Consider the following 24,793-nt stretch of genomic DNA (forward strand, 5'->3'; position numbering starts at 1 on the left):
GGGTACTTATTCCAGTCTTTGCAGTCTGCCTTTGTCTACGAATATCCTTCAGTGTTAAGCCTGTCCAGAGATTAAGGGTGGGCCACCTGGTGTGATCCTTAAGCCCGTGACCACTGCAGCTATTGCAGTACTAGGGGGTGTCTTATATCCTGAACCACCATAGCTGTTATAGTGACTGGTCAGAATTGTATGGATACAGAGCCTGCCATAATGCAGGGCTAAAATTCCATGAATTCTATAATTAGTGCAGTGCTAGGGTGCACTTGAAGCCCATAGTTGCCGAGACTAGTACAGCAATGGGTCATGTCTAAATCCCATGACCTCTGAGGTCTGCCTGTTTTGGTAGGTTATTGAGAATCCAAGGCTGCTATAGTTGGCCAGTAGTGATGTGAACTAGAATTTGAGTCATTCTTGCAGGGTCTGGGGGATCCTATCTTGCACGATGGTTAGTCTAAAGGGTCAGGCTACAGATACCAGGCTAAAGTCAGAGACCATGCAGGTCTACCTAATGCTGGTTTTTACTGTGGTGGGCCTGGTATTTGGGTCCAAGGCAAAGTTCTACGATTGCTTGCCTCTCTTTCTCCCAAGTGAACAGTGTCTCTCTCTCTGTTCTGTGCTAACTGGGGTTGGAGGTTGGGTAATATGGATAATGCAAAAATATCCGTTCTACCTTTTTTGGTGTGTCTTTTCTAATTATTGTGCTATAACAAGGTACCGTAATCTTTTACTTGGTTTTCTTAGCTCTTGCGAAGATATTTTTACTTGTGGATAGTTGTTGAAATTGATGTTTCTTCAGGTGGGTGATCACTGGAGAGTCTTAATCCACAGTCTTGCTCTGCCTTCCTCAGGTTTGACTATTCTTAATGTCCTTTTTCTATTGGGCACCTTTAAATGGAACACTTAAAACAGACACACATCTTTTAATTATTTTACAGATAGCGGAAGAATCAAATGTGAATTTATTCAAGGTAATAAATACCGGTTTAAAGAAATCATAGATCTTAATATATAGAAAATCATAACTGTGGCTTACCTATAAAGAACGCTTGGTGCTGGGCATTTTCTTCTTTGTTTTCTAAATTCTATACCTCTTTCTAACACAAATGCCTCCTAAACACTGACGATGCTGTAATTTTTATCTCCAGCCATGAATTCTTCATAAAATCTGAGACTTATTTCCAAATTCCACTAGTTAGAGGACTCTAGAAATCTTACTACCCCATGAGGATAGTTATAATGATTCTGAAGTCCAGGTTCCCCTGTAACAAAGCTTATCAGGTATTGGAAATAAGAAAAAAAAAAAAAGATGTAGCACTGAATAAAAAAGAAACAAAAGATAAGAAAAAAAATAACTTGGAATAAATAGAAATTGTACAGGGGAAGGAAAGCTTAAAAATATTAATATTTTTAGATAGACTCAAATAATTTATTTAAAAATGCTATAAGAAATAGTGTTTGGAAATTAAAAATAAGACATGGTAAGTTAAAAGTTTAATAGGAGACATTTTAAAAAATAGTCACTATAAGTTTGGAGAAGTAAAATTGAGAAAGGAAATCATCCACTAAGTAAAACAACATAAGGCAATGAAATAGAAATATATAATAGGTAGGGTAATAAAGTGTGATAACAGATATTAAAATAATGAAAATTATACAAGGAGAATAATTAAAAGATGTATTTATTATATAATATTTTAGAACATTTTGTATAACTGTGAGCTATGTGTTTTCAGAATTAAAGATAAAAAGAGAATGTCCAGCCAAACTCACATAGAGACATGTAAATATTAAACTTCAGAACCATAAGGGTAAAATGAAGGTTCTGCAGCTTCCTGTGGGGACAAAAACAACAACAAACAAACAATATATCACATACAAAAGATCAAAAATCAAAATGGCTTTGGACTTTCCAACAGCAATACTGGAAGCAAGAAGATAATCCAATCATGCTATAGAATTCTGAAGAAAGATTATCTCCAGTATAGAATTCTATAGTGAGCTAATTATTAATAAGTTGTTAGAATGAACACATATATTCTCAGACAAACAAAATGTCACAAAATTTACCCCCTTTACTTTCATGCCAAGCAAGCTACTAGAGGATTATTTGCATCCATTTGCGCTGCTATAACAAAATGCCATAAACTATCAATAACAGAAATTTATTTCTCACAGCTCTGGGGGTCAAGAAGTCCAAGATCAAAGTATGAGCAGATTCAATGTTTGGTGAGGGCTTGCTTTCTGGTTCATTGATGGTGCCATCTAGCTGTGTCCTTACATGTGGAAGAGTCCAACTTGCTCTATTAGGTCTCTTCATTAGAGCACTAATCCTAACCGTGAGGGCTCTTTCCTTAGGATCTTAACAGCTCATAAACTCCCCATCTCCCAGTATCATTGTCTTGCAGATTAGGATTTCAACAAATAAATTTCGGGAGACACAAACATTCAGAACACAGCAAGGATATTCCTTCCAAAAAAAAAAAAAAAAAAAGAAGCAAACCTGGAAAAAAAGACAAGGATTTAGAAAACCAAAGGACTAACAGAAAAGGGTTATCTCTAGCATTCTGAGGAAGAGAAGTCCCAGGGTGACTATGTGTCCTTTCAAACAAAGAAATGAATAAGGAAGAAGATAGTAGAGGGAACATAAAGAAAGTGCTACTTAAATAAAAGGCAAACTAAATTCTGAGGCTGACAGAACTGAAAGTCCTATATTGACAGCTGTGTAGCATGACTAGAGCAAAATCAATTCCGATAGAACTGAGTTCTCCACGTAGGACTGCAAGTAGATTACGTTATGTGATTGATCTTGTAGATAATTATAATGAGAGACTACTAAGACGTAAGAATAGGCAAACCTACCCCCCACAGAAAAAAGTAGCAAGTTAAAAAGGGGCTATTAACAAAAAGTGAGAAAAAAACGTAATTATTGTACACTACACTGATAACTTTTGAATAATACTTGCAAAGTTATATTAATACAAATATCTAATATTATTAAACCAAAAAAGGCAGGATAACTAAACTGCTGTGATAAAAAATGGGGAATAGAGGAAATACAATGTAAGAGTTAAAATCTCAACTAAAATCAGTCAATAGAAAATATTTAAAATTAATAAATCAACAAATAGATATGCATGCATAGTATTTATATATTTATATATATATATATATATGATATATGTACAAAATTGCCACAGAAAGAGAGGGTAATGGTGATTTTGAGGGATAAAGCAAAAAAATGTCTACTTTTGTTAGGAACCATTTAATGCCATTTAACTGGTTGGGTGCAGTGGCTCATGTCTATGAGCCCAGAGTTACGGGAGGCTGAGTGAGGTGGAAGGACCATTTGAGGCTGAGAGTTCAAGACCAGCCTGGACTAATATAGTGAGCCTTCTTATCTACAAATTAGCCAGGCATGATGGTGCACATCTGTAGTCCTAGCTACTCAGGTGGCTGAGGCAGGAAGATTCCTTAAGCACAGGAATTAAAAATTACTCTGAGCTATGTTTATGCCATTGCACTTTAGCCTGAGTGAGAGAGTGAGACCCTGTCTCAGAAATTTCAAAATATCATTTAACTTCGTTTTTGCTTGTTAATTAGGTACAGTAACAATAAATTCAAAATAAGAATATATTTCCATGATACTTGGTGAGGAAATATATTTGGTTAGATGTACAAAAAACTATTGAAGAATAAAATCGATGAATTCCATAATATTAGAACTTAAAACTCATATACCAAAAAAAAAAAAAAGAAAAAGAAAAATGGTAACAAAAATAACAAGAAAACTACAGGAACAAAATGAAGCCATTACATAGATTGGGATAATATAATTGAAACTTAAACAACAAATGAAATATTTGTTTTCAGAATATACAAAGTTCTAAAAATCAACCAGAAAATAATTGACCTTGTAGAAAAATAAGCAATTGGTCATAACAGAAGAAAAAATTCTAAATGTCCAATAAATATGGGAAAATTTAGAAATGCAAATTAAACTAAAATGTGACACTTCATATTGGCTAGATAGGTAAAAATATAAATTTCTGGAATACCAAATATTTACTGGCAAGTGGGGAAGAGAAATTTTCCCTCATATACTACTGAAAAGTCTAGGTTGGTACAATCACTTTTATAAATAATTTGTCATTGTATGGCAGAGTTGAAAGTGTTCATATCCATTGATCTAACACTTCAACTTACAGATAAATATTCCTGATAAGAGAATATTTACACTAACAGAATCTTAGTTTAATTCACATATACTGATCTAATTACTACAACTCACACTTTTATTATTGCCTTTATTTTGTAGATGAGAAATTGAAGCATACAGAATTAATTAGCTTCTCCAAGGCTACCTAGCTAGTTTTGCTTGTGTTAAAACGAATGAATTAGATAATATGGATTATACTAGAAAATATATTATTGAGTGAGAAGTAAAAACAAATTGTTGAGAGCACATAACAGTGATAAATGTATAAAGTTTTAAAACACAAAATAAAGTTATATGTGTATTTAAATAATACAGTGACTTATTCCAAAATCAGAAAACCACAGATGTGGAAGACACCCACCAAACTGAAGATAGTATTGGTCTCTCCGGAGGCAGGATCAAAATATCAGGAAGAGCTTCAAAGCTGTGTCACATTTTATTTTTTAAAATGATCTGAAATATATGGTAAGATTCAAATACTCGTTAAATCTGGGAGGTGTGACATAGTTATTTTTGTATTCTTCACTCTGATTTTCTATCCTCGGGAATAGGAATAGTTCATAACTTTAAAAAGGGAAATAATGTAATCGGTAACATCGTTGTCTCCTCTTTAATCTCACAGATATTCCTAGGTGCAACCCTTGTTATTTTGTATGATCCATACACAATAACCAATATTTTAAATGTATTATATGAAAGTATTGTAGAGGAGGAAAAAGAATTTTTTCTCTATCCTATTGAGTTCGTAGCTGGAAGAGACAGACAAATGTAGAAGATAAAAGCGAAAAGAAGTTTATTAACTTGTATACCTCATTTACACGTGGGAGATACCCAGAAAAATGAATAAGTCAAAGACATGGCTTAGAGATTAGGCCTAAATACCACCTTCAAGTGAAACAAAGAAAGAAGGATATGGGCCAGGGGGCAGTGATGGTAAGGTGACCGAGAAAAGTACAGTAATCCATGATAAGTTCTGTTATGCAGACTTAAACCCGTGCCTTCTCCATTGAAAAGAGTCTCTGGTGACTTAGTTGTCCTTTTCTTCTGGGTACTGAAAGGAAGCCGCCCTTGCAGATGGAACATTCCTTTAGAGATAAGTATTTCTCTTTAAAAAGAGTAACTTCTACTTCATTTTCAGAGCTTCTTTGTTGTCTGCAGTTTCTCAAAATAATCAGCTCAAAATAATCCTTATGGAGACATATTTTGGGGTGTCCTATCCTGGTTTCCTACAGTATCATGTATCTTATTGTAGGAGGGGGGTGATAGTCTTTTTATTTTACTTATTTTAGATTCTTTTTCTTCTACTCATCATAGAGATGGCTCTACCCATCTGGCTGGAGCCCCGTAAATTAGACTGGAAAACGACAGATTAACGAGAAACTAAAACTAAATAGAAATTTATTAACATGCACACCATGCACATGCATATATATAGGAGTACCCAGTAATGAGTAATCCAAAGGGGTAGTTAGAATATAGGCTTATATAACATCTTTGGCTCAAAAAAGAAAAAAGCGTTTTGGGTTTCTGGGCAAGGGGGACTAGCTGGGAAAGTGACCAGGAGAAGTATACTAAACAAGGGTTGTTTTAGTGAGGTTTGTTATACAGATTTATGTAGGTGTCTTCTCAATCCATAAGATTTAAGAGTTATCCATTGCCTGGTATGGGAAAGGGAGATATCTTTGACAAATAGAAATCTCCTTTATACATGTAAATTTATTTTACAAAATGAAAATTTATGCCCTGTTTTTAGAGCTTTTCTGGTGTCTGCCATTCCTCAGGGCCTTTAGCTCAAAATAATGCATATGCTAAGGAGGTGTATTTTGGGGTTGCATATTATGATACCTTTCAATATAAATACAAGAATTAAATAGATGACATAAAATGCATATTCAGAAAAAAGAAGATTCTTCCTCTCCCACAAGAAAAATTAAATTTATTTTCTCTAAACTAAATCTTTTCTGTATTTTGAGTTTTAAAGTGTGTGATAATAAGGAAAATTTATGAGTATAAAACATCTTCATAGACACTTCTAGTCATCTTCCTTTTAGACTGTTAGAACATAAGGCTCCTGTCATTTTACTATGTTTCTTTGTAATGCTTTTGTTACTGGGGAGTATGGGTCCTTGGTTCCTGTCTTCTTGGAGGAAAGAATTCTGCCAAGAGACACGCAGTGGCAATTCAGCAATGGGAATGTTTATTTAAAGAAAAAAGTACACGCTGAAAGCCGAGTCAGAGTGGGCTGCTCAAGAATGAGATGCATTGACTGACACTGGGGAACCCCCTTTATGAGAGTTTTACATGAATATTTACAAATGGGCATAAAGAGGTGTTACCAGTAAGCACATTTTGGGAGGTCTCAAAACATGTGTACTACACTAGTACATATGTTGCATGTTTCATTAGTATTTTAAATCCCCACCCATGGGTGTGTTTTTTACTGTTATGATGAGCAAAATGTTACCTTTAGAGTGAGCCAAGTCAAAATGCACATGCTCGCTACTGGGGAAAGTCCCTACTGAAGTGATTTTCTGCTAGGGCCAGGTAAGCCCCAGTTAGGGCCGGATAAGCCTAACCATAAGTCCAGATGTGGCTACTGTTAATTCTGATTGCTCTAACCACAGAGCATAAATTTTCTTTTCGCATTGATTCCGAGTGGTGCAAGGTGTTTAGAACTTCTGGGGCTTCCTTTCCTGCTATCTATCTGTCTATCTACCTGTCTATCTAGCTACCTACTCTAATGCTTTTCTTCATTCAAATAAATGCAGTAAATTGTCCTGAAATTTTAAAAAATAAGAAAAAAGCCACCTTTTATATAATTATAGTTATGTTATTGAATTTCATTACCTTCATCAGATTAATGTAAATTAAATATCTGAGCATATTTAATTTCTAGTTTCTTGGTTGTGGATTGTGGGTTGTGTAAGTAAGAAAAAAGACACCTTTTTTTCTGGGTTTCCTATAACCCGACTACAATTACTAAAGTATCTATAATTAATGTAAATTCAGCATTCATAAAATTAAATATCTTAAAATATCTGAGCATATTTAATTTCTAGTTTCTTGGTTGTGGGTTGTATAAGTACTTCAGAACTATCTTTAGTCACACCAACAAAAGAGAAAATCATACTCACTCTCCAATAAGTAAATTACAAAAAAATACATATTTCCTTAATAGCTTTTGACATAATAAAATATACTAAAATAAAATAAATGAGCTTCTCTCCCTAATCATCAATGGAAAGAAAAGCTAAGCTTCTAATAAAATAAGTGCAAGTTCATTTTCCTGTTTCTTGTTAAAATTATTTAATATGACAAGTGTCTAATACATTATTGCATATCAACCCAATATTATCCACTAAGGAAATACCTAATTTGGGGTGGCCCCGCATTTTCAATAGACCCAATTATTCAACCCCTAACATTCTATTCATTATTTTTTTTAGGATCCACTAGCAGAATATTCTAAACTGTCATTTGTAGTAACAATAAGGAAAGACCGTGTCTTGTTAATCTTGGTTATAAGCGTATTGAATGACCTACTCAAGGAAGGAGGAGCAGAAAATAATGAGAACCAGCTGGTTCTAAACTTCCATTATTTCTAATATATAAAGAGAGAATGAACTATAATTTTTATGGTCTTTATCTGACAATACTTCAAGAAGAGGTGGCTTACTATGGTGATTCTTTTTCAAAATTTGCACTTTAGTTTACTATACCTGGTGTAGGAACCACTTTACTTTAAGAAATTGTAATAATTTTAGGAAATGGAAAAAATATTTTTTCTCTATTCATATTAGGTTTATTGGTTGGGTCCCTGCAAATTAGACTGAAGAAAGATAAGTTAACAAAAGAAAACAAACAAAAAAAAAAAACCAGGAGTTTTTTTAAGACATACGTTGTGCATACACACGTAAGTACACAGCCATAAGTAACTCAAAGGATTGGTTACGATGTAGGCTTATATAGCATTCTGACAAAAATAATTTTATAGATAAGCAGCAAAACAAAAGCAAAGGACTTTGAACCTCTGCGGCCAGCAAATTTTGGAAAGGCAAATATGTAGGGAGACTAATGGTAGATAAAGCCTAGTTCGCAAGGTTTATTTGTCTGGACTTTTTCTCTGTACCTTATTGTCTCGGGTGATAAAGTGGTTATTCTTCTTCTAATACGAAAATTGAGAAAGAGAAGAGAGACATAGTCTTCAAAACGAGAAGTTGTTTTGTGTGTTCAGGTAGATGAGGGAGGGCAGAGAGGTCTTCTGGTATTTGGATATTTTTTTTCAGTTGCCTTAAGTTCAAAATACTTTTAATGCTCAAGTGGGCTATTTTTGGGTAATATTAATCTGAAGCTTTTCTTTAAAAAATAGAAAAATTATACAAATGCCTTCCAAGGATCTAGATTATGCATATATACAAAACACAAACACATACACAAACATACATATAAGTAGCACAAGTTTCCATGTCAAGTGTACCTATCTGTCTTTACTTTGTTAAATGTAACACCTCTTGCTAACACGTATGTCTTAATATTTAGTAGTGGGAGTAATTCAAAAACAATAAGGTCAATATTCTGATAATCGTCCGATTTTTCCCCATTCTGCTTATAAAACATCAGATTTATAAAAACCTAATGTCTGATTGCGAAAAGGACTCATGAACAAAAATCAAGCCATGTAATTTCTAACAAAATTGGTGGTTATTATATGGTAGCAGTTTGTCAACTGACAGTTTTCATCCAGACTTAGTCCAATATGTGCACTTACCTTGGCTGTAGAACTGTGTTGTTTATTTCTCTTGGAGTTGTGCTGAATTAATAATTTCCCTTCAAAAGGGTATCATTTGTAGCCAGTGGACTTTTCAAGCTGTTTATTTTGAATTTGCAATTCAATTGAATGAAAGAAAATACATATAAATATGGATCATTACAGATAAAAATAAGGCTTTTGTTTTAATAGGGAAAATATAGAATAGCTTAGCTCAACATCTAGTAGAATACTTATCAATCTAGTTCCCAACATTAATGAGAGCTTCAACTAGTAGCAAATTCTATAGACTTCCTTCTACCTAGAGCTTAAGAGATAAGTCATCAGCTTAAATTTTGGAGCGTGACTGTCACAATGTTTCAACAAAATCAGTCAGATACTTTAGAAGCTATATACTTTTCACAGTTATTAATGTATATAGATGAATAATATGAAAATACATACTGATGTAAATGTATATGTAGCTCTGCCCATTGGAAGCGCCTAGGAGCAACAATGCTCCAGTATGCTCCAGTATCACTGAACACACCAGGCATCTATATCTTGGTTCTTTTTTTTTTTTTTTTTTTTTTTTTTGAAACAAAGTCTTGCTCCATCAACCAGGCTGGAGTGCAGTGGCACGATCTGGACTCACTGCAACTTCCACCTCCTGGGTTGAAGTGATTCTCCCACCTTGGCCTCCCAAGTAGCTGGGATAACAGGCATGCGCCACCACACCCAGCTAATTTTTGTATTTTTAATAGAGACATGGTTTCCCCCATGTTGGCCAGGCTGGTCTTGAACTCCCGACCTCAGGTGATCCATTCACCTCAGCCTCCCAAAGTGCTGGGATTACAGACATGAGCCACCATTCCTGGCCTAGATCTTGGTTCTTTAGTATCATTTTTGATTAATGGATTATGCCTTCTTGGAAAAAAATGACAAATTTTGGGGCTGAAACAAGACACGTATATACAAATCTAAAATATCTATTTGTGCCAGAAAGTAAGGAAATACCAAAGGATGATGGTAACCTGGCAGAAGTACATAGGAGTGAGTTTAGAGGGGATCCCATTGGCCAAATCTGGAACAATTCGAGCATCAAACTATGTAATGATGCTACCCTGTTATAACTCACTGAATAAAATAGGAATTTTTCAGTTCATATGGTTATGGACAAAGACATGAGTAAATAAATGGAGAGAAGAGAAAGCTTTTTCTTGTAGAAGAGTACCAACTAGTCAGTGTAGAAGGAATGATGGAATCAGGAAATCAAAATATAGCAATCATTGTAGCGATAATCAATGCTGCTAAGAAATATACTTGCTGAGAAAACTAGCGGGTTAAAATTTGATGGGGAATGGAATATTTACATCTTCTAAATGTACCTCCCCCCCCACAATAATTCTTAATCGCAAAGGGAAGAAATGGTACCTTCCACAGTAGAGAAGCTGGCATGTGATCAAAGTTAGTATCACCATAAATGGAACAAATTAATATCCTGCCCCATTTGAGGAAACTTCACCTCTGTGTATTTCTGCCAAAATACCTACCCTGAATTTTATCCTGAGGAATCAAAAGACAAAACCGAATTGATGCATTGTCAATGGGAGAACTGGCCTGTGATATAGAAGTATCAAGGTGTGGTGGCTCACACCTGTACTCCCTGCACTTTGGGAGGCTGAGGCAGGTGGATCACCTGAGGTCATCAGTTCAGGACCAGCCTGGACAACATCGTGAAACCCCGTCTCTACTAAAAATACAAAAGTTAGCTTGACGTGGTGGTGCATGCCTATAATCCCAGGTACTTGGACGGCTAAGTTAGGAGAATCACTTGAACCTGGGAGGTGAGGCAGGGGTTGCAGTGAGCGGAGATTGCACCACTGCACTCCAGCCTGGACAACAGAGTGAGACTCCATCTCGAAAAAAAAAAGGAACAAGGTTGTGAGGGTGACAGAAAGAAAAGCAACTGTTCTAGATTGAAAGAGGCATAAAAACTACATGTGACATGGGATTCTGAACTGGATCCTTTTGGTATTGTTGGAGCTCAGAAAACCATACTCAAAAGTGAAGGCCTCAGAAGCAGCCTTGAAAGCAAAGTTTATCTCTGGCCTCCTATTCCATGCCACTCATTGTCCTCTGAGACAAGCCACGGAAACTAGAATTCTTCTCCCCAGAGCAGGTCTTAGGAACCAGAAGCCCTTTTTCCCAAAGCCAGCCATACAAACTAAAAATATTATTGTCATATTTTCCTGTCTTATCTGGGTAAGAGCTGGCCATAGAGAAAGTCTCTGACTTTCCTTGTTTGATAGCAGCCATTCCAGAAAGGGTCCAGCTCCATACCCAGGAGGAAGGAACACTGCATAGAGAGGCCAAGAAGAATCCAGGTAAGCCTGGCTGGGTTTCCCCAGCTGGGTCTACGAGAATTAGACCAAATCCTTTTTTCTAATCACAGTTCTGCATGCCGGTCCATTCTTCATTGAACCTAAGCATAAACATGGATCCTTTTCCCTCTTTATTTAATTCTTCATCATGAGGGCTTCCATGTTATGTAAAACCATAATGAAATATATTTGTTCTGCTTTTCTCTTGTTAATCTGTATTTTGTTATAGGAATGTCAGTCATGACCTTTATGATGGGGTGGGAAGGAGTCACCCCTTTTCTGCTCCAATATTATAAAAAATAGTGGTGCCATAATTGGGGAACTCTAAATAAGATTTGTGCATTAGATAGTAGTAATAGATGTAAAAGCCCTCATTCTAAGGTTTGTCTTGGTTATATAAGAGCATATTCTTGTTTGTAGAAATTACAGAGTAAAATATTGGGGATGATGAAAAGTCAGCCAGCAACTTACTTTTAAGTGATTGAGAAGGAATAAAATGTTCTTCATAGTATTCTTAAAGTTTTTGCTTTATGTTTAAAATTGTCTGAGAAAGAGAAAAATCAGAAAGTAATTAGGAAGATGAAGTAGTACTTTGAAAACGTACTAATATTAAGGAGTAAATTTTAATTTGAAATTGAACCTAACTAGTAGTTGTAATTGTGGTCACAACTTGAAAGTAAATGACAGATTAATTTTAGAGAGTTTTAATTCTATATAAAATTTAAAAGTTGATCAGTATGAAACTTGACAATTGTGATATTTGAGGCTAGTCAAGAATCAATGAAACGAATTTAGGCTTTGAAATATCTTTGAGAAGTTGTCATGCCAAAGCTTTTGAAAACATAATTTGTAATTAAATTGAATGTTTTGATTTGGATATAAAACTGACTTAGAAATAAAAAGAGAGGAGCAAGTGAAAGAGCTCCCCAATCCTGCCCAAAGCTATGTAGATAAATAAATAAATACTGAGGCCTTTTGGGACCTGCTAGTATTGCAGCCAGTGTAAACACAGATGTGTAGTGATGTGGAAAAGTGTGTTTAAAATTGAATCTCCAAGTTACAGAGAGCTAACTCTTATAGATGATAAAAATCAAATTAATGGATCAACATTTACCAAAGTTCTTTTAAAACCATTTTGACCCCCAAAAATGACAAACAAGCATAATCCAAATATGTATAGAAAAATAATTCAATGTGATTTCTTGAATAATAGTTTATTAAATATTAATTATATGATAGCAAGTATGTCGTAGAATGATTAAAATTAATTTTCTAAGTCATTGGTCCTATTTTTTAATAGATTCAAATAGATCAAGGTAACTTTGACAGAACGGGTCAGCCATTTTGCTAGTCACTGAGAGGTGTCCCTGGAATACGGTTTGCAGTTGTGGTGTACTGAATATCGAGGGGTGTGCTAGACCTGGAGGGAAGTGAAGGAAATATTAAAACTTCCGTTTGTCTTTGGAATGAGAACTAAACATTTAGCTTTGTGCTAAGTGATCTCCTCAGTAAAATATCAATATTTTATTTATGTTTTTCTTACATGAAGCATCCATTTTAGCCAACCTCACAAAATATACTGTCCCTAAAAACTCAGTCTTCTTGTAAACACTTTGATACCAGCTGTTCTTCCATCTAAAATTATTTTCCTCCTCCTCATTGCCTTTTCTTCCTGAAGATGATCCTGTCTTCAGGATCTAATTCTCTTTCTGCCTTTTCATGGAACATTGCTACAATACTTCATCCATGTACATCTATCCCCTCTGAATGTTTACAGCATGTGTTCTTAGCATAATTTATTCTGAAAGTAATCATCATTGTCTTGTGATATATAATGAAGTATTTTCTTACTGTTTATCTCTATCTATACTTCTCCAATACAATTTGAGTTTCTTGAAAGAGGAATCCTGTCTTATTCCTCTTTGGAATAAGAGGAATATTGGTAGACCCAGTGTCTACCATGACCCAAATACAGTGCTAAGAGCCGGCAACAGAAATCTAATTATTTCTCTCTTCTGACATGCTTTGTGTTTATATGAAGTTGTGGACAAGTTAATGAAAGATGCAAGGTAAAAATATGAATGCACATTAGCTAATTTGTCTATATTAGAAGCACAATGAGTTATGAAATGGAAAAAGGGATGTTTGTGGTGTGAGATCAGAGCTGTAACAATGCCTCTCCACAAGGAGACTTCCAGTGATGTTTTTCTGGCACTCAGCCCTTAGATATCATTGAATGAATTCACTAAAGCAGTCTGTATGCTATAGATGCTCATTTTAATGTTAATTATTCTGTGTTCCCAAACAAATGTATTTTCCCAGCAGGACTTAAAATTTCAGGAATGTAACATAACAAACCCTGTATCATTTGAATTTTTTATAGGGTTTTTTCTAATTAAAACATATATTGTTAAAGTGCATGTTTGCTTTTCTAAAATAACGCCTAGTAATTTGTAATACATTGGTTTGTTCTATGAGTGTGGTTTATGATGGTCTACCTTTTATCCACTGGTGTAATATCTTACGTTTTATCAGTAACCATGGAAACGTTTAGTACATCATCCAACAATAAATAAATAGGCTAACTTCCCAGAAATGAAAGTAAATAATTATTTATTTAATTCAAAGTAGAGAACATAGCACGGATTAAAAAAACTTACGTAAGATCCAATAATCCAAATATTTAATATTTTCTCTTTGGTTTAACGTAAGGTTCAAATCTGAAAGCCTGCTTTGCTCACCAACACCTCCCACCCAACCAAACTGCCAACACGCCAAACCAAGTGGATTGATTTAACAGCAACATTAAGCTCCCCTGCTAGTGTTTGGTGGAAAGGTGGTTAACCCGGAGTGAAAGACCTCAAATCTTGCCAACAGGAAACAAAAAAATAAAGAAGAGGCCATCCATAATACATACTCATAGTTAATCAGTCCCTGGAGATTCTTCAGCTCTTTGTCTACAGCGTTAAGAAACACATGCTAATATGTTATTCTCTTTTGTTGACTGCTCTAATTGAGATGCCTGACAAATTAATACAGAATATTAGGATTATTAATGCCAAATGGAAAAAGAAGCCTTACTATAAAATGTCATATAAAAGTTATTTGTAAACACTAAGGAATTAATTTCTTAAATCATTTCAGCAAATGTTAACTTTAATTGTGCTCAATGAATGTTTATGGATGCTTTTGACAGAGTGTTTTTTTTTTCTTTTTTCCCTCAGAGTATATTTTTAGGCAGTTCAGGAAACAAAAGATAAATGAATGACTTGTTGTTTAGTTTGTGTGATTCAAGGCATAGATTGGATTTAAAGGAGCAGGAAGCATGAGCTCTTGAAGTGGCTGTGGGCACACTGCTCCAACTTCTGGATCTCATTGGTAAAATGGACAGAGTAGGGTTACTGGGGGAACTGTGATAATATAAAGTTCTTAGCACCTGTCTGACATTTCTTATTTTTAATTATATTGTATTGTTTTGTCTTCAAATATAGCAGATAATCATTTTTTATTCTATAGCCAACATGCTGGCATCATCCAAAAAAGTGACTTCTTTTTTTTTTTTTTTTTTTTTGAGACAGAGTCTTGCTCTGTCGCCCAGGCTGGAGTGCAGTGGCGCGATCTCCACTCACTGCAAGCTGCGCCTCCTGGGTTCACGCCATTCTCCTGCCTCAGCCTCCTGAGTAGCTGGGACTACAGGCACCCGCCACCACGCCCAGCTAATTTTTTTGTATTTTTAGTAGAGACGGGGTTTCACCGTGTTAGCCAGGATGGTCTCGATCTCCTGACCTTGTGATCCGCCCGCCTCGGCCTCCCAAAGTGCTGGGATTACAGGTGTGAGCCACTGTGCCCGGCCTATTTTTTTTAATTACCATTTTGAAAACACCATGCCCTATAACATCTAAAGACTCATTTGCTTTAGTGAGTGGAAATAGTGATAATATAATCCCATGGCTTATTCATAAAAGAGAACCTTGGTGATGCTGGGGTAATGAGCAGGTGGTAACAATTCTTGATTATTTATACATTTTTGAGGATATAATGGGATTGAGTCATTGAACTGCTGTTGTATCAATATGTAAATTTCACACATGTCGGTTTTTTTAATGCTGTTTTCTTTTGAATTTAAGAAGGGTAAAAACACACCAGAAATATTTTAAAAGAGAGGTCTTAGATGTCTTATAAACTATCATGTTCTGTTCACGTTCATCACCATCAAACTTATATTCTATCTCTAATATATCCTACACATTGGCACATAGCTCCCAGGATGTAGTGTCTACAGTAAGAACTGAGAAGGTAATATACTCGCTTTCAATTTCTTCCTTCTTAGGGATGACAGGCAAAGTAACTGTCACTTCTGTGAAGTAGCAATAGATACTACTATGAAGTATATCGTGTGGCAAAATCTCTGCTTTAACTGAGTACTTTAAAAGTACTTACCTAATTTTCATTGCTTGAGCACTGTGCTCACCCCTTGGGAACACCAGAAATTTGATAATTTTCTATTTGAGTTCTAGGAGATTGAAAGCCGTGCGACTTTTCAAAAACTTTCTGACACATCAGTGCTAATTTGAGCAGAAGTTAGCTAGCTCTCACAAGTCATGAAGGCACGGAAAAACCGGTGAGCGCTGTCAGTCTTTTAATCTAGTATCTGATTGCTTGTCTAACTGTCATTGATGAAAAGAAAATATCTTTGTTCTTCTTCAGAGTTCAAGCCAGATGTGCTCTTGTATTTAGCATGACAGGAAATCTCAAACAGCAAAGAATTACATGGATTTAAGGAATCTGATATTCCTGTATTCAAATCTCCCCTCTTGTTCATGATGGAGTCTGCTGAAGAAAATCTATAAAATAGCAAGAATTAAAAAGATACTATAAAGTATATGTTTGGATTATCATAAATCCATACAAACTACTTTTTCTCAGGGCCTTTTAATAAGAACTGGTTCCATTTGATGAGTGAATTGCAAACTCTTGAAGGCATATTGACAGATGGTTTCATCTGAACAAACTGATTTTCTTGATTTGCCAAAGTGCCTAAAAATTAGTTTTCAAATGTTTGAATTATATTTAAGGCGTTTTGCTTCTGAGAGGTGACTTTGGACAGACCCATATTGCTTCTTATAAGAAAGTTAGATGAATAAGGCACAAAATAGTTTTTTGAATTACTTAATTATTTTTCAATGAAAAATGGGGGTCAAAGTGAATGGGCCACAGGGAAGTTATAGCTGGATCCTGTAGAGATCACTGAGAAAGGTCTACTGCCTAGGTCACTGTGCACAGAAAGACAGGCCTGCTGTGATTCCATAGAGAAAAATGTGTCCAGCCAATGGACACTCTGAGCACATAAACTACTGAAGGAAGAGATTGATGATTTGGGATGCTTGACAAAAATGTTCCTGCATTTATTCTTAATAATATGTTAGCAATTTAAGCTAGTAAAAAAAAAAGAAATCAATGTAAAGGATTTCCTGACTTCTCTTTTCTACTGCAAATAAAGTAGGTTGATACATTTAAAAAGGGCTATTCTCCTTCTCCTTCAGGTCCTTTATTTCTGCTACTTCTTCCATCATATTTTATTCTTTTTTCCTCACCTCTTTTCCCACCATCCTCCCAGTTATCTTCCTTCCCAACATCGCCATTTATTTCATATTATATTCTTCAGCATTACACACACGTTATTTAACTGGAAAGTATAATAACTACAGTCATTTCTTAAAATACATTAATGGGATGTAATTTGTTATTACATGCTATTTGAAAATACTGCATTTTTTTTCTTTAGTGGGATTTCTCTACTAGAAATTGTAATTATTGTATTGTGATGTTTCCTATGTATGCTATAATGTATGCTATAACTGGCTACCTTACCTACAGATGAAAACTCTACAAAATGGTTTCTAAAAGCATCTCAAGCAAAATTTGATTTTGTTTCAAATTACCTTTAAATTTTTAACATTCTTAACTTCTTTTTTAAAAATTACAATTTTTCATAATGCCAAAGATAGGAAATAGTGAATAAAGAACAGTAAACTGATTTATTTAGTGAGTAAAGAACAGTAAACTTATTTTTACTAAACAACTCTTTACAATGCACTCTCAAGTCTAAATTTCAAAATGTTTAAAAAAATGATTCTTGTACAAATATAAAGTGAGCATATATCAAAGATTTATTTAACTTATTCATGAGGAAACTAGCAGGATACTAGAGCTGGCTTAAAAAATAACAGATATGAGAGAATATGATCAATGAATGAAAGAATGTTGAGATAAGATTACTTCAATTAGATGCAAAATTGGCTAATAATGTCCTATAGGCAATAAATCTGTAACTGAGCCATCATTTCTGTTGGCTGGAACCATTAACATCTCTATCAGAAAAAGATTCTTTTGTAATTTATTAGTCTTCTATAAGCTGACATTTATCTTTGGAGAACCTCAGTTCTATTCAATGATAATAAGAAAAAATATGCATTTCTCTATAAAATCAGTATTTTGTAAACAAGTTTGTTAGATAATTCTTCAGTATGATAAGGCATTTAGTAATCTTTTTACCATAATTTCAGTTTTGGATAATTTATCTTACTAAACTCTGTGTATATTCCACATAAAATCCAATAAAAGTACCAATTAGATTGGTTAGGTACAGAATTTTTCAGTCTGATATAGAGCTGCAAGACAAGCCCAATTTCTTTCTTGAAAATTGAAACATAGTGAAGAAGAATATTTACCTAACTCCTTATCCTATAATACCCACTCTATGACTCTGTCACGGCATGTGCCCTAAATAAACACTGTCCATGTCTGTTATTTGATTTGCTTGAGAGAATGTAACAGTTTTTAACCCATATTGCATAAATTACTAGGGTCTTAACTCAATGACTGGTTTGGACCTGGAAAAGGATAAGAGAGGAAGGAAGAATGAATAGGTGAAAATCTTCTCACTCTAATGCTTTATTCAGATAAAGTTATTTATTTTTGATAGACAAACTGAAATTGTATTCACATTTTTTAAAAGAGAGTTTTATTCAAAAAATGTTTTTGGAAACCCTTAAACTTCTAAATTAAAGGTCATATACAATTGCAACAATTTGAAAAACTGGCTGCATGAGCCAGTTAAACAAATAGTAAAGTATTTGGATAACCAGGCACTAAGGAGATTAAATAAAGAGCCGATATTTTCTAAATGTTGATAAGTCAAAGGCAGGATAGTGTGTATGAACCTGCTAGTTCCCTTGACCAACAGGCATCTCCTTCTAAAAAGGAGTTTGAGACCTTATCTTGAGAATAACAATTAAGGGCAGAATCAGAACTAATACCTCAGTGTCAATTTGTACAATTACCAGTGAAGATTAGCTGCCCAAGATGATCTAGATCTCCATACTACAAATCTCTTTTCAGTGAGTAATATCAAAATTATCTCTGTGTAAGAATGCATAATAAAAATCAGGACCCAAAGAGTTAAAAAATATAAAGTTTATGGAAATCGTTATTAGTTGTTATAGTAATCCCTACATTTTCTAAGTAGTACTGAAAATTTGTTGTCCAATTGGAAATTCACATTTAAAACTCTTCATCTCAAAAAATATATCACTAAGGAAGTAATTATCTTCTCACAAGTGCAGCCAGTTTAGCTGAGTGTCAAACAGCATTTCTACATATTATTATTCTCTGGTGTGGTGCTGTCTCCTTGGGCTTGTCTTCTACTTTGTTTCACCTTTTAACACTCAATAAATGCATGATAGTTGACTGAATGTTAACTTATAAGACATTTTTCTCTAGATGTCTTCCAAGTTGGGAGTATTATCAAAATAATTCCCCAAAAAAGCAAAAATAAACAAACACAAAGTAAATTCAAACAAAAAAAGGCCCTGCATCAGTATCCATATAATCTTCTTAGAAGGGCTTCCTTTATAGGTTAAATTTTAATTGTGTTTGGTGTTGTGAGTAGAGCTGTCAGTATTGGAATATTCATCATGATCTTCATATTAAGGACTTATTATTAATTACTTTATTTTATGCTCAATGACCCTTCTGCCTATTGTGTGTAAGGCAGAATTCTAGATAGAAGGAATACAGATGAATAAAAATGGTTAGTCCCTAGTCAACAAGGTTCAAATGTAATATGAGAATAAAACAAGTGTGTGAATCTTTACAGTACAAAGCAGAAAATACTTAGTGTAATAATGATGTTTCAGAGCAGAAAGAACTCACAACTAATTAGTTCTAATCAAAATTGGGGTATAAGAGAGAGAGTTGCTGATAGAGATCATCAATGATTCATAGAATGTAGCTAGAAGAAAATAATAAGTGGACAGAAATGTTCTGGCTATAGCAGGTAGTGTGAGAAAATGAAGAATATAAAACAGGATTAAGACAATGGAGTAGTATAGATATAGTATAGTAAGGTATGGTATGGTATAGTATAGTATAGTACAGTACAGTATAGATATAGTATAGTACAGTACAGTATAGTAGTATAGTATAGCTATAGTATAGTATAGATGAAATACATAATGTTTGTAGGTGATGGTAGTTGATTGGGAAAAATAGATTTTGCATATATCATAGATGATCCCAAATCCTAGGATGAGCTATTACACTTGATGCAATCATCATCAAGATACCAGTGAAGGCTTCTATTTATATAAGCTGTTTAAAAATATTTAAGAGAATCTATTTTTGAATATTTCTCTATTATTCTATAGACTTTATTGAACTAGTGTGGAACTGGATTTTGAATGCCTAATTAGGATGAATTTAATAACACAATAGAAAGGCTACAGGGTTAAAGGGTCTAGTCTGGAATGATAGGTGTGTACAAGTTATGTCTTGACCTTGATTGTTAGTTGTCTTATTGAAACACTACACAGCTCACAAAACCACTGGGCCCCATATCTCCTTGTTATGTGGAGTTGTCCTTTATTTGAGTTGATCCACTTAATGCTGTCATCTGGAGGAAAATACCAGTCTGCCACACTGTGCTGCATTCTTAGTGCATTTGTTGTTATTCATACATGCTCTGTAAGGCCCAGTTTGATAGGAAATTTAGGCCAATGAGATAACACAGCTCACCTCCTGACTCCTATAATGACCCAGGAATATTGTGTCATCAACAACAGGTTTTCTAAACAATATTGCCTTTAAAAATACTTTTAAAAATATATCAGGGGCTTGGAAGTTTGAATATAGTTTCAGAAGTCAATTGAATATTTCCTTCATCCCAGCATAAATCCAGGAAAACAGAGAAAGGAATGGAGCGGGATACACATAGTCAGAGAACACTAAGGTTGGGCAACAAAGAAAGAATGTAGTTTCATGTTCTTAGCAATATTATTATTAAGATGCATTTCTTGTTACCATTTTTCAGTATTTTGTGATTAAAATCAATGAGGCAACCCAGTACCCAAGGTTTTGGATGCACACTTTTGATAAAAATCCTGAAACGTGTACACAATTACATAAGGAGTCACGCAAGTTCAATGAGCATCCAAAAGTCCCTGAACGAGATTGTCCAGCCAGGGTCCGCAGGCCACATGCAGCCCAGGATGGTTTAGAATGTGGCCCAACACCAATTGGTAAACTTTATTAAAACCTTATGTTTTTTTTTGCAATTCTTTTTTAGCTCATCAGCTATCATTAGTGTGTGTCTTTTGTGTGTGGCCCAAGACAATTCTTCTTTCAATGGGCCCAGGAAAGCCAAAAGATTGGATGCCCCTATTCTAGAAGCTGATTCACTATCAGCATCCCATATAGTCCCTTGTTTTCAATCACATATTCTATAGACATCATTATTTCATAGGCCCAATTAAAATGCTCAGGGCTTTTGTTTTGTTTTTTAGCCAGTTCTTTGTGTGTTATATTTTTCAGACCACCACTATCCTGATCAATGTAAAAGATAAGACTATTATTCCTCTTAGCATGACTATTTTGTTTCTAATAATTCGCTCTAAGGTCAAAATAGTGTTGCCATCTGTCTCACTTCACTCACTTTTCTCACAGTTATAAAACAACCCCAAGGTTTCTCCAAATCAAGGTGTTCTTACAACAATTCTTTTCCTCCTCTTACCGGTTTAATTCACTTTGGAACTTCAAGATATTTACACAAATATTCAACAAACTTAATCTTATTTTGTTTTACCTCCTTGTGGTTTTTGTTATTTCCAAATGTTGCCTCGGTCATGAAACACCTTGTTTTTCTCCTAAGCTTTTAACCCCTTGAACATTTGATAACAATTTCTTATTTGCGTTCATCAAACATAAATCAATTTTTGACCTATAGAGGGTTAAAGATAGAACACTCCAGCAACCATGAAGGACACTCATGTACTTGACATTTATGTATTTATAAATATATTTTAGGTATGGCTATGCAAACCTATTTTCTCTTAATTTTTTTTTCATGAAAATATTTTTCAAGTTTTTCTTACTTTTATATATATGAAAGACTCTATACTCTTTTGGCCACTTTAGCTGTCCTGTAGACCCTATCTAGACCTTCCAGAGTTTTGTTATTTCTTTGTTGCAGATTGTTGACCAGAATTACAAACAGTATCTCACAGAAACACTGAATTTTACAAAGTGAGATAAAGCTTCCCATTTTATTTCTTTGGTCTGATTTCATTGTAAGAGTTCAGTGAGTCATTGCCTGCCAGGAATCATCTACAGTGACTCCTAGATCAGTCCGCAGCTGTAACGAGTTCACTATTCCAGAAATACAAGTTTGAAGAGCTTCCTACTCAACCCTCCCTTAGAAAATTACCCAAAATTGATCATGTAAAGCCCACTTTCTGCTTCTCCATATTCATTTTTATGGCAAAGTTTCCCCGCTAGCCTGGATTTTCACTATGCAGAAGTGTTCAGGGTTAGCTACAAACATAATACCTAAATTGTATATATTTATAATACATATATATGTACTCTCTCTATATACACATATATTGTACTATATATGCGTTTATATATGTACTATATATATATATGCACACACGTGTATGTACTCTATATACACACACACACGGTTTTTATTTTTTTATTATTAACCTAAATATAAAACAAGATCTCCAGAGAAAATTTTGTTAATGTGTTCCCATCATGAAAACACACAATAAACTTGTTTATTGTTCTATCTATAACAAAATATTTAAATTAATTGTATCCCAATTTGAGTATAATTCTTGTGGAATTTGCCAAAGTATTTTTTTCCTTCAAATTGGAAAACAAACATAGGATTCTTCTTGGGAGATATTTATCTTCTTAATCAAAGAACTTCATTATATTCATCAAACACCACAGTGCTGGTCACTTGCATGTTTCTAATGAATTATATTTGGTGTTCATTGACTCTATTCTTTTTAATAGAGGTCATGGTTTGTCATCTATGGAACCGAGAATCATTAATCATAACTTGGAATTAATTTGAAGAGATGGTTTTTAAAAACTTATCATAGGCCTGGCTTTTGCAGTACAGGGTTCGGGGTTCATTCCTTCATGATAAACATTTGCATAAAAGAACAAAGCTTTTAGAACCTTATCATGTTGTTCAACTTTAGGGATATTAAAAGAGAAAGAAGCCTGAGATGAGCATGGCCAAGGCAACTGACAGCTTCATCCACTGAAGAGGGAGTTTCCAATTGCATGTTTGTTTCTCTCCCTACATGTGCTAACATTTGTTTAGAAATTTTATATTATTTTGAAACCAAAAAAATCAACTCTGAGGCATAAATTTTGATAGTGCAAGGACCCATTTATCATGCTTGACATACGATCTTTTAAATTAAATTTTTATTGTGCAATGGTTACAGTTTCACATGCCTTTGTAAGAAGACTTTAGAGAGATGCCATGTATCCTTTTTATCCAGTCTCCTCCAATGGCATCTTGTAACACTAGAGTCACCACCAGTATATTCACTTTAATGCTTTAAGCATACAAAATACTTTCATCACCACAAAGATCTCTCCTGTTGTCATTTTGTAGCCTCACATACTTCCACTTGTATTCCTCCTCAACCCCTAGCAACCACTAATTTCTTGGCATCATGAACCAGAGAATTTATTCATCACTAAGTCTGCTCTGCCAGGATCTGCTGCTCTTCAACCGTAACTCCTAGTTACTCCTGACGACTTCTAGGCTTCTGCCCTCCTTGGGCATCAAGTTTACTGCCAGTTGCCTTCTGAGTAACCTGCAGTCACCACTGGAGATGTAATTGAGTCCTCATGTGCCCAACTTATTTGGTTTTCACCTTAAAATTATTTTTTAAAAGACTATTATTCCCACATTTTCCCTCTACACTTGGTTTACTAATTTGCATGTGTAGTTTATAGGGCCAAGCTGGCGATAAGTTATTGTTATACTCCTCTCTTTATTTCCTGAATCTCCTATTCATGTTCCAGTTTAAACTCAGCTGGGAACACCTTGTCTCATTCAGAACTTAATCACAGTCTTTAGATATAGTCTTTTTTGTTTTCTTTATATGTTTATTATTAACATGTAGTATCCAGTATCTAATCCAATGACAGTCACAAATTGGCCCATCAGTTGCAAGAAATTTAAAAAATGGACACTATAGTGAGGACTATTCAAAAACGACAGCCAAACTGGATTTTCTCAAGCACATTCTGCTAATTTGTATTACGTTTAAAGAGAAAAAATTACTTTTGGGTAACTGAACATCTATATCACAATTGCAGTGGTGGTTACACGAATCTATACAACCGGTAAAACCTATATACAACAAAAAAATACATAAAAACTAGTTAAATCAGAACAAAATCTGCAGTTTAGTTAATTTTATTGTGACAATGCCAATTTTCTGGCTTTCATGATTGTACCATATCGTGTAGAATGTTATTATCGGAGGAAATGGAGGAAGGTTACGTAGGAACTCAACTGTATTAGTCCATTCTCACATTGTTATAAAGAAATACTGAGACTGGGTAAATTATAAAGAAAAGAGGCTTAATTGGCTCACAGTTCCACAGGCAGGTGAAACTGTAACCACTGCACAACAAAAATTTGATTTAAAAGATTATATGTCAAGCATGATAAATGGGTCCTTGCACTATCAAAATTTATATCTCAGAGTTGATTTTTTTTGGTCTCAAAATGATATAAAATTTCTAAACTAATGTTAGCACATGTAGGGAGAGAAACAAACATGCAACTGGAAACTCCCTCCTCAGTGGATGAAGAGGAAGCATGGTGCTAGCATCTGCTCCATTTCTGGAGAGGCCTCGGGAAACTGTCAATCATGGCGGAAGGTGAAGGGGAAGCAGGTGCTTCTGATGATTGGACTAACAGGAAGAGAGTAAGGAGGAGGTGCCCCACACTTTAAACAATACGTCACATGAGAACTCACTATCTTGACCAAGGAGGATCTTGCTAAACCACTAGAAAGCACCCATATGTGGCTGGGTGCCGTGGCTCAAACCTGTAATTCTGGCACT

The 24,793-nt window shown here is 34.7% G+C and overlaps 1 protein-coding gene across 1 annotated transcript in view; it reads left to right on the forward strand.

The window, feature by feature from the left end:
* The first annotated feature begins 442 nt into the window (after positions 1-442).
* Positions 443-24,793, forward strand: part of CNTNAP2 (contactin associated protein 2) — a 1,422,658-nt gene continuing 1,398,307 nt past the window's right edge. Inside the window, exons 1-2 of the mRNA XM_058444445.1 lie at positions 443-535; positions 20,718-20,925. Of these exons, the coding sequence (XP_058300428.1) occupies positions 443-535; positions 20,718-20,925 (301 nt within the window). The remainder of the gene's footprint in view (positions 536-20,717; positions 20,926-24,793) is intronic.

This window comes from Hylobates moloch, unplaced genomic scaffold (genome assembly GCF_009828535.3).
Source record: "Hylobates moloch isolate HMO894 unplaced genomic scaffold, HMol_V3 SCAFFOLD_1, whole genome shotgun sequence".
NCBI lineage: Eukaryota > Metazoa > Chordata > Mammalia > Primates > Hylobatidae > Hylobates > Hylobates moloch.